General features: G+C 44.2%; 1 protein-coding gene across 1 annotated transcript; it reads right to left on the reverse strand.

The window, feature by feature from the left end:
* Window positions 1-623: 623 nt before the first annotated feature.
* On the reverse strand, window positions 624-3,639 carry LOC131271752 (condensin complex subunit 2). The gene is made up of 5 exons (XM_058273277.1): window positions 3,445-3,639; window positions 3,191-3,328; window positions 1,605-3,095; window positions 1,366-1,527; window positions 624-1,297 (listed from the first exon to the last, which is right to left on the reverse strand). The coding sequence occupies exons 1-5, from the start codon at window positions 3,523-3,525 to the stop codon at window positions 938-940; spliced, it is 2,232 nt and encodes a 743-aa protein (XP_058129260.1). The 5' UTR covers window positions 3,526-3,639; the 3' UTR covers window positions 624-937.
* Window positions 3,640-11,548: the final 7,909 nt, after the last annotated feature.

The following is an 11,548-nucleotide window of genomic DNA, read 5'->3' on the forward strand; positions in this document are numbered from 1 at the left end:
ACTTCTAGTTTTTGTGTAGCCGTTAATCCGTTCCACCGCCTGCGCGTGATAGACTTTCGGAAGTAGTTTAGAGGCCGAGTTCACCAGTCCAGTCTCCGTTTGCATCGTGCGAATCCGGTTAACGCGGGTATATTCACCCACGACTGAAATTTCACACCAGACCGGAAGGAAAAGCGAAACGAAAACCGTTGTACACACCGAAACGCATCAAGCGGCCGAACCCTTCCGCCTTGAAATTACTCGGTACAACTTCAGCACAAGTACGAGCCGGGCCAGGATTGATTAAATGGGTGGATATTGGGTAATAAATTTACCCGATTTTTTTCCCTCCCCCCGAATAGCATGCCGAGTCTCGATCTCCTGTCGCTGGTGTGTGGTGCCTGGATGGTCAACAAATGGGTGGCCCGTGTGTTCATTTCTTACCCTGGCGAAAATGGCATGACTCACGCGAACGATACAGAACGGCTGCCGAGCATCGGGTCGACACAATACAGGCCTACCCGGTTTACCCTGGAAGTACACCAACACTGGGCTGGGCCCTCAAAAAAACCCATCGTTTCTTTCGGTGGGAGTGTAAATTAAAATTGCTTCTAGCGAAAGGAAAACCCATAACCGCCTTCTTCTTTCACTGTACAGATATAAATTTATTCTAAACTTCCATTGCTGGCGTATTCATTGGGCAGAGGAAAAAAAGCAAAACGATTTATAAAAGAAAAATCACACATATGTCTATGGGCCTTTTCGCGGAAGCAAAAGACGCGACTATGTCTGATGAGGGGTCACACAGAATCCACACTCTACGAGTTATAATATTCGACTTGTATGTAGGAAACAAGAAACAAACCCTGCGAGCGTAAAAGCGCGCTCCAGAGCTTATCCTTTACTTCTATTCGATGGTGAACCACGTTCATGCAGTTGTTATTTACTACCAGCGTCGCTACAGGTCCGCCAGCTTAATGTTAAAGTCCGTCAGGTCCTCTTGCCGCTCGAGCGAGAGCGATTTTTCGTTCGCGAGATGCAGCACGGCGTAGAAGGCGAGCGATTTCGTGACGTTTTCGCTCATCGTTTTGCTGAGAAGGAGCGGCACCTTGCGGTACAGCGTGTTGAAGTTGATCTGACCTTGGTCGCTCTGCGTCGGCATCAGTGGCACTTCCGGCTGGGAGGCCGTTTGCGTCGGTGGTATGACGGTCTGTTCCGCTTGCAGCTGCGCATTGATCAGTCGCCAGCAGTTAAACTTGAGCTGCTTCATGTCGATCACCTTGGCGGTCTTCGCGTACGCAATGTTGATCTTGTGGACCTGGGGAAGAGAGGTGTACAGGAGTGTTTTTAGTTTTAGACCCACCATACGATATTTATTCAACTTACCTTATCCGGGGCACCCTTGTACTCGGTGGAAATTGCATCGACCGTGGCGTTAAGTTTATTAACTTCCTCTATTCCCGTTTGTGGCATCTGAGACACATCGTTAGGGAGTGGCAGGAACGGACTATCCTGTTCAATGTCCATATCATTATCGGGTGCATCGTTCTAAGCAACAAATAAAAAATAAAAAACCAATTATATAAATGCACCGTACATATTTCAAATTGTGCTTTTTCACTTACCATATCGGCGCTGCACGAAATCTGATCATCACCGGTATTGTAACCCTCCGAGGGCGAATGCTCCATCACTCCCACCACGCCATTATCGCGGATGGTTAATCCGCGCGCATACTGCCACACGTCGAACCGGTCCCGATCGAGATTGTAGTCCGTCGGGAGCTTCAGCTTCTTCGCGTCCCACTTTTTGCAGATCGAACTCTTCAGCGTCGTGATGCCTTTGACCGGCCGACTCGGGTTGTACTCCACGAACAGCGCGTCGTTTACGCTCAGTACATCGTCCAGTGTGTCCTGCTCGAACGCTTTCTTCCGCCGCCCAGTACGCTGTTTCGGTTTGTCCTTCGTCGCTGTCAGTTCGCTTTCCGTGCCCGATTGCATCATGGTTGTGCGCGGACGCATCGATCGTTTGAACTTCCAGTGCGCTGGACCGGCCCAGAACTGGGAGATGTTGTCCAGCGGTCGGTAGGAGTACTCTAGCTGCGAGCAGTTCGTGTCCACCGGTCGCATATCCTCAATCAGAACCGTCTTGCGCATCAATCCCTTGCATTGCTCTAGCGCCAGCTCGTCGTCCTCGGCGAATTCATCGTTGCCGTCGATATCCTTGGCGTCGTAGTCAATAATGAACGCATCTCCCGTCGGTACCGGTTCCACTTCGGCGTTAATGTCAAAGTGTACATCCAGGGCGGAGCGGTTCATCAGCGATGCGTCGACGTTACGAGCCTCCATGTCCTCCATCTGTTGGTCCCATGTCGACTGGTTCCCCCGTGGCTCTTCGTCATCCTCGTCGTCCTCGGCCGGAGCATCCGTTATGACGTATCCGGAGCGGAGCGTGTGCAATGGGTTTTCCGAGCCGATGGGAAGCACATGCATCGTGCATGTTTCATCTTCACCGTACGTCTCCGGTTCGTCCCCAAGGTTAAGCTGTGGCGGCTCCGAACTATCCCAAAACGAATAGTTCATTCGCAGGCGCAACTCGGAGTTCTTCGTTGGCACAATGTTCTGCATTAAGCGGCTGGAACTATTCACATCACCCACGACCGAGTTGAGCTTCGCAAAGAACGGATCGGTGAACGGGTTCGTGTCTAGTGCGGCGTTGATGGATTCTTTCGTTTTCGTCACCGTACTGACCAACTTTCTGGCCCGTTTCTTTTTCGCTTTCGGTTGCTGCACATTCGCCTGACTGTTTTCCTTGTCCACCCCATCGGCACCGTCCGCAATCGACTGATCGTTGTCGTTGTCGGCGCCATCCTGCTCCTCGTCCTGGTCGGTGGCTTTGTTGGTCAAGGCGCGTGCCGTTTGGCGCGTCAACTCCGAGCACATGCGCATCACGTCCGTGTGGACGGAATCGACGCGCAGACCGTACACTTTCGTCGAGGCTTCCAACGTCGAGCCAGCAACCTGGAAGTTTTGCATGCGGGTCTTCGAGTGGCGCGACATCAGCTTCGCGAAGCTGTCGATGATCGTAAGCGACCAGGCATTTTCTTTGCTCAGTTTCTGCGATGGGAAAGGAAAAACAACAATTTACAAAGAGACCGATTAATAACAACACTCAAATCGACGGACATAATAACAATCAAAAGTTTTCTCACATTGTCTGAGTAGAGCTTCAAGCACATCTTTATGTTTTCGTTGTCTGCTGCTATGGCGGAGTTTCCTGAGCTCGCGCTAACATCCAACGTAGCCTCCGAGCGACGGATTCGTCGTTCCGCTTCATCGTCGTTAGCGGGCTGAAAAACGAACACAATTTAAAGACATTAACGAATCGAAAACACTTCACATCCTTATGCGCCGGCACAAGGTTTGCACTGATCCACTGCAAAACAACCAAACACCCCATGTTTACCTCTCTGACGACGGATTGTGGTGTTTGAAAAACGCGCGAAGCTTCCGATTTACGGAGCGGTGTACTGTTGAGTGTTGTCATTGTGGTTTTCACTGGCGGATTTGATTGCACGAATTAAAATTAACGACAAATGTTACGAACTACACCGCATATAAAAACATGCAACGTAAATAAACGCCTACCGAAGCCCAAGCTTCCTTTTCGTAGTTTGATAATAACAAGAATGACGGTTGAGAAGCGTCTTTGAACTGACAGCTACGCCCGAGGAGGTGCAAAATCAGGTATGACTGATTTTGACGTTAGCCATAAAATGAAGAGTGGTACAATCGACAAACTAACTGAAAGGACGATGATAAAACGATCTTTTTTAGAAAAACAGAATTTCTTTAAATTTTACGTAAACAGATTTCCGAAACGCTCTTCAAATGGATGTCGCTAACATTTTGTTTAGTAAACCTGTTTGTTTTATGTTACTTGGGCGACGCGAACGACTTTGCAACAGCGCCACCTGTTGGCAAAATAGTATGTTTCAACACTTGCCTGTTTGATTGATTCGAATTGACTGGTAGTTTAGGATCGAGTGGATTTTTTTAATTTTTTTAAGAACCGTAGGTGTCTGAGGACGAATACATATTAAAATCGCACTTAAAAAATGATCAATTTGTGTTAAATTTGTATTCGATTTGCAAACAAGGTTTCAATGATATCACATCAAATATGGTCCCATGCAAAGTAAATAGATTTTTTAAAAGCACTTACTTTAATTTTACAACTTTAATTTTCCATTGCACCTCTTGGCTGAAGTGATAATTGAAAAGAATATACTATATTGGGCATCCGCGATATCCGATCAGATACGCCGGTAAGAAAATCAACGATAAGGCGCCGCTATCACGACGGCGTGTAGAAGAGAAGGTAATAAAATAAATTAACCCTCAAAATGACCCGTTTTTTGCTTACCATTGTTTTTATAAGGCTTATTCCAACAAGATATTTGAATTTACTTGAGAATTACCTGTTCTTGTAGATTGAATATGCCTACTTGAACTATTTATTACCCGGCTTTACCTACTAGGTTTCTTTTCGGAAACTCCAAACAAAGCCAGACCAACCATGGGCAGTAAAAAAACCCAGATTTTACTTAGTTTTACCTATTCTTTTGAGCTATTTAGCAAATATTACCCATTACTGACCTATTTATGTTTTTTTATCTTGCAGGTAATATTCACTTCACTTGGACTTTTAATATAGAAGAACACGTAGTAAGTATATTATTCACATGGAAACTTGGAAGCTTACAACAGACCTTAAAACGCACATTCTAGCGTGAAATCAAATCAGCCTAGGATGTTAAAAATGTTAACCGACTGAGCGTGTCTTCAAATTCTTAACAATATTATCGTCATTGCCATCGTGCATTTTTATCTTTTTTTTTTTTTGGAATTTAACATACTCCCACTATGTAACATATTTCGGTTGAGCTGTTAATTACATCGTTTAAAATGTTTTCACAATAATCACCGCCACATGTTCCTTTTCTGTTCGTCACAATAACCACACGAGTGCTACAATTTCTGTCACATCGCTGGGAAACGAAACGGAAGGAGATAGTTTCGGGAAGAAATTCGTGCACAATTTCCGGTTGGAACGGGCACCGGAGAACATCATTTGTCCGACGTCGTGGTAGCAACTAGTACCTGCAGCAAACGGCATTACTTCTCATGTGTGTGAGGAAGTTGATTGCGGGAAAAGTTTGCTGCATTAAAAATTCATTACTTTTCTTTTACGAACGCTCTTCTTCGGGGGGTAATGGATGTTCCACGCTCGCCGCACAGAAGGTATCCACCTACAGCAAAAGGGTTATGGGGCTGGAAGAAAAAAAACCGGTGGAAAACGGAAAATGGCTCACCGTGCGCCCGTTGCACCGCGCGCGTTGCAGGCAAAAGTTTATCGAGCAAGGTGTATGGAGCTATTCCTCTTTTGTCTGAATCTTGCCACGTTCTTTCCCACTATTTCGGGCCCTTGTTTCGGGTGTGTCTTCTTGCACCATAATGCGATTTTCATTTCGGATTACTTTTGAGCAATTTAAATTTTCCTCCCGACAACATAAAAAATAACAAAATGGAAATGAACGTACAAGAGTTTTCTGCAATCTTTCTCCTTCTTGATGTTCCGGTTGTGTAGGAGGTACTTGAAATGTCTTCCACCCGTTTTTTGGATGAATAATAAAACAATGGAATGCTTGCAGCAAGCTATATGCTCGTGACCAAGATATTTTACTGCGGTGTACATGCCTCACAAAGGACAATAGTGCTCACACGCCATTCGTTTTTCCCCGGAGTCAAGGCGTTGCACAGCGTACCGTGTCTTGAAAAACCCAATTCTGAAGGAAAAAAAAACCATAGTGAAAAACGATGCCGGTTCCACCGTATTGAGCACCGGAAGCAAGTCCAACCTCTAATGCCTGTCAGTTGGACAATGGTGAGTGCCATTCTGCAGCCGACACCGAACCGAATAGGACGAGGACGCCGACGCAAAAAGGGCCACGATGGTGACACAGTGGCCGCCCGCTGGAACTGACATCGGGCGCTGAGAGCAGTGCGTAAATTCAATTGTGTTAAGAAGATTAAAACTTCCCATTCAGTCGAACGGAATAATCGGATGCTTCTTTACGACTCAATATTCGCCCTCTCACGGCGAAGCTGCACCCGAAGTTGCAGAGGGAACCAAGGAATTGTTCCGTGGCCGGTGGTGGTTGGTGTGAAAATCTCCCATCCTTTTCCAGTCGTTCGTTCTTACATCCTTGCGTGGGTTTTTGTGTGTGTGTGTGTGTGTGTGTGTGTGCAAATATGGGCTAGTTTCCGGTATTCTGTTGGCCATTTCCTCCGGGATGCCGAAGCGACTTGTCGGATGATTTAGTGTCGCTTCTGTTCCTAATGCTGGCGTAAAAACTAAGATGGCTGTCGGGGTGAATCGGCGTCCAGTTTTCCACCATCTCGTCCCACAATGGAAGGTAGTCCTGTCCACTGCCTTTCCAACTCTCCAGTTCACTTTACGGGACACTGTTTAATTCAATTAAGATATCAAAATATAACAATGCTCGCTTCCGGGTTGGGGATCGGTGAAACACGCCCACCGTGTGGACACTTCCGCCATAATCCGGCGTGGGAAACGGTGCTGGCCGAAATGTTACTTGCAATTTTGATTTGTGCGCCAGTGAATCCGGCTGCTTTTTTTTCGGTAGAATTTATGGCAGATTAGTGCTCGCGATGGGCAGATTATAACGATGGGAAGATGTAAGAGTGCAGATAGGGTGATAATGGTATTATTGGGATGATTTTACTACAATGAGAACCGTTGTAAATATAGAACGAAAAGAATGGATTCGTGACTTTTTGTTTATAGCAAAATCACAAAGAGTCAACTTTTTATAAGATTCTCTCTTCTAAAGCTAAATGAAAAGAAACATTTTACGGTGGTAGTTTAAAATGCCCATTTTTAGTATATTTTTCACTTATTTTAATTATTTTTTTTATTTTTTAGAACAAAACACATCAACAATATATAGCTGAAATAGGAGGAATATCAAGCATAGTATCATTTGTAAGAACAATTCACCTGCATTACAATTTAAATACACTCCAGGCTGATAAGTATACAACTTTTAACTAACCTTTGTTTTATATTCATGGTTTTTAATGTTGGTCTTGTAATGAACGATAAAAGTTCTACAGAAAAACAAATGTTCTGGCCAAAGATCTCCTTCTCAGATTGTATATTGTCAGCAAAAACGTACATAGCGAAACGTACAACCTGTAAAATTTCAATAATTATTTTTTGATAATTCTTAGGAAAGTTAAGGGATAATGAAAAAACATAAATCAACCAATAACTTTACCCACTTTAACTGAATAAAACAATACCTCAACCATGTTTTGTTACTCTGTACAAATTCGCCTGATTTGTTTCAGAAAACTAAAAATTTAGCTGAAGCTCACAAAAGAAATGTTTATCATCAAACTTTACCTCGTTAAAAGACAAAAGTATTATTCTTTTGTTATTGTGAATCGTATAACCCTTAAATAAACTCGATTCGCTCAATAAAATTCAACTCTTTAATCCTGACAGTGAAAAAAAACCTCATCAACTTCGCCGGAAGTTCAGAAGTGAAAAATAAAATTGCTTTCCTATCAGCCTCTGCATAAAACGAACATTTCAGATAATGATCACCTCTTTCGGGTACCTTAATTGTTTCGGAAAGTGTTTTTAATGATGCTGCACTTCGGTTCGATTACTGTGCGACCGGCGGTCCAGATTGCTGCTGACCTGACCGGTTGCTGGAAAAATCCGAAACCTGCCCGTTTCCTTAATCCCGACCTAATGCAATCAGCTTTAAGGGAATAATCCATAAAGTGTCCCCGTGGGACTTTCCACACCTGGCGTACGGGTCCTACGGGATGGCATTTTTCCTTCCATTGCGATCGAGCATAGTCGATAAAAAATGGAGTTTGAGATTGGGATTTTCTTCCCCTCCTTTAAAATGTTAACCTCCTCGATTGCTACAAGCTTGCCACGACCTCGCCGCTACGACTGTATTACCTTTAATCCATTTTGCAACCCCTAACTTTACGATAACTTAATCCCCAGATATCAACACACACACGAACGCATCACCGGCCGAATATTACGGGTTTTTTCCACCTCCCGATATTAAAGCAGCGCCCGACAACAGACAAACTTCCGCCATTATCGTCACCCGATTTTCCGTCGGAACGTTCAAACGATTCCCGGAATTTACGCCGCAACGTGCCGTGCTGCAAAAGGGTGGCTTCGAAGGCAACCCTTTTTCCCCGGCAACCGTGTACGCGTTCGGTATCTCTTTCGGCCAGAGGGTGTATGATTCGATTAATTTTCCGTACCTTCCACAACCACGATCCTTTGGACCTTTGGAAAACGGCCGGTAACGGTAACGCATTAGTATCGAAGTGTGTTCGATTATATTTTCGGTGGCATTTTTGCAACAATTTCCTTCAGGGGATCGGGGAACGGAAGCGGGTGGTAATTCGTAAATTCTCCACAATTTACTTGCGTTGGAGTAGCTGTTTTCAGTCGGGTATGTTGACTCCGTTAGTCTACAAAACCCCGCACAAATAATCTACCGCCACAGAAAGGGCTACTCGCTCTTTGCACACGTGGTTTAGGGCTGGTAAAATGGTTCCGGCAGGTCAGGTCAGGCCTTTCGCCAACCATCCGGCATGGGTGAGATTGGTTTGAGTTTTGGTGCATATAAATTCAAAATTATTCCCGAACCTAAATCCCCGATGTCACGCAAACACCAACTCTTTGGGAAGGTAAAATAAGGGCAAAAGAATGAACGTAGAACGGAAAGTCACGGACAAGTCAGGGGAAGTTTGTAAATAACGCTTACGGCACACGGAAACCACAGAACCAATCGGTCGATAAGGACGATCGGATGGAAATTAAAATTCTCCACCAAAAATTTGCACATCCTCCATCCACCGGGAAAAAGGGGCAAAATGGTGAAGAGTTTCCTGAATTAGCAAGGGTTTATATCGGGTGAACATCGAATGGCTTTAATGTGGGACATTAATTTTTGTCATCACCAAAGCAAAATGGAGGCAAAATGGCGGAACATATGACACAGCATAAATAGGAAACAAAGCGGGCAAGTTAACATGTTAGACGGTCGGATATAAAATCACGTAAATTTATCCGCCGATCGGAGAGAACCATTTTCGTGATAATCGTGTTTTGGAATTTCTAAATTAAAACGCCCTTCCTCTCCATGGGGGACTATCTTCAATATGGGTTTGAAAATGTAAGTCCTGTACAAATACTTTGTACCGACGTGTACTTTATCGTTGAGGAAGGGCACGACTACACAACAGAACAACCATACCCTACTTTGTCCTATGTTTCGGGGATGGCGGGATGTTTCACAGATTGAACTTATGATGAAGTTGACATGCGGCGCAGGATACTGAAAATAGACGCGAAAATATCAGTTTTGCTGTGTTGATTTGATGATTTGAAATGTAAAAAACCGGCAGAGAGACCATGTGTTTACCGAAATCTAACCAAGAAATCATTAAAAACTATTTTACATCCGCTCGTACTCTATACGCAAATTTTTGCAAATCTATTTTTCACTCGCCGACCAAGAAAAACATTTTTGCACATTTTAACATTTGACTTTGTGCTTCAAATAAACTAAGCATTTTGCTTAGCTGTTTAGAAGCTTTCTTGTCTTTATCTTTGTGTTATCCTAGCTCTATCAGCAACTCTGTTTTTTTTATTGTTTTTTTATCTGCAATTTACTATGTTTAATAGGGACACCGGTACGATTGTAAAACATTTGTAATCTTTTTCTTTCTTTTTCTGCGTCGGTTAGACGTAAGGTTCGTATCCTCATAGTTTATTTATTAAAAAGAAAGTAATTTAAAATAAAAAGATACAAAGTACAAACAATACACAACGTACGGATGCTCTTTAATATTTGTTTTTGCAATCTACTCACGAAAAATACTCCAAATTTCTTCAGAATGCTTCTCTAGCCTCTCTTTTCCTACAAAAAAACTACTTTGAAGCTATTATTATCAAAACAAAGATGTTTCAGAGCTTCATTTTTCTAGCGTCATTTTAAATTGTGGGTCAAAATTACCCGCATAGTTCAGCAGGGCGAACTCCGTTAATTTGAAGTAGTTTTTATATACTTTCCCCAACATTTAAAACTTGTTCATTTCCCATACAACGTGTCGTATTTTTTAGAAATGAATTAGAAATCTGTTAAGCTACAAACACATTAACAAGTAGTTGAAAATACCTAATCAAATTCGGTCGTGCCTCACCGATTTCCGACCGAGAAATTATGAAATAAATGCCGACGTACGACAAGCCGCGCTCATCATTAACGCCTGTTTACATTTCATTACGGGATGGCACATCGTTCGTTTTGTCGTATGATGGTTGAAAATGCGAGCCTTTACACTCGTTTGTGTCGTCGTTCGGAATTAAATTCGCGCTTCAACTAATTTAAAAAACGCCTCTACCCGCTACGAATCGGACGTTATAAAGGCAACGGCCATGATGGATGGAAAAAAGGAAACCATGCCTGTGAGCGCAAGGACTAAAAACTGTACAGACGAACCTTCAAAGTCAAGGACTCGTATCGAATCGGGTGGCATTTGTTTTGCAAGCTCATTCGACGGGAAAATCGTGTTAATGAAGCTCACCGAATGGTGTTTTTTTCTCCTCTCTATTTCCGCTGCAAAACTGCACGGAACGCGAATGTCCAGTGGCGAATTGGTTGCAGGGCGAGATAAAGTAGGACTGCACGAAGCCAGGCTCAGCAGCAGCTGGGTTTTCATCAAAAGTTTTCAAAAATAAACTCAATCCGGCGGAGAAAAAATGGGACATCTGAGGATTTGCACGTCACGCTCGAGGTCGTTGTGAAGTGCTAAAGCTCGGCACGGCGGAGTTTCATGCTTCGTCAAGGACCGCCCGTGCGGCCACCCGAGGCCAGGAAGCTATTAGCCAGTGCCGGGATGCCTGATCATCAACCTTGAAATTAATAAAAAGCTTTAATTATTCCACTCCATAAAGCAGTCAACTAGCCACTTCTGCGTTCGTCCTCATCTCGACGGTGCGGGGTCGTCCGGTCGGGTGTGCGCTGGTGTTCGGTCAGCGTGAAACATTTTTGTGTCCCCGAAGGAAAAACGCCCTACCCGACCGTGGCATGTTCCCTTGGATAGGAAAATGCAGTGGAAAGGAAAGAATTAAATTGCACTCAACATCAGTGCGGCCGGGTGCACTTTGGAAAAACGATCGTTGACGCTCCCATAAACCCGGGTATCCTCGCCCCCTCCACCGCACCCGGGGGGTCGTTTTACATGCCGAGATAATGGAGTTCACAAACTCTACCAGGGCGTCCGTGATGTGCCTAATGGGGCCGTTTGTGAACCGTCGGAATGAATCTGAAATTTGAAAATAAAAGAAGCACAAAAAAGAAAACGGACACCGCACTACCCTTGCAATATGGTCGACAAGTTTGGTCGAGTAAAGTAGTTTCGACAGCAGGCGCTGA

The sequence above is a fragment of the Anopheles coustani genome, chromosome 3, assembly GCF_943734705.1.
Source record: "Anopheles coustani chromosome 3, idAnoCousDA_361_x.2, whole genome shotgun sequence".
Classification (NCBI taxonomy): Eukaryota; Metazoa; Arthropoda; class Insecta; order Diptera; family Culicidae; genus Anopheles; species Anopheles coustani.

Bases quoted from the DNA above. Each gene is read 5' to 3' on its own strand.
- LOC131271752 (XM_058273277.1), bottom strand. From the start codon at position 3,525: ATGACAACACTCAACAGTACACCGCTCCGTAAATCGGAAGCTTCGCGC. The intron at 3,096-3,190 runs GTGAGAAAACTT...TTCCCATCGCAG, and splicing joins TGAAGCTCTACTCAGACAAT to AAACTGAGCAAAGAAAATGC. The intron at 1,298-1,365 runs GTAAGTTGAATA...TCTCTTCCCCAG, and splicing joins ACAAGGGTGCCCCGGATAAG to GTCCACAAGATCAACATTGC.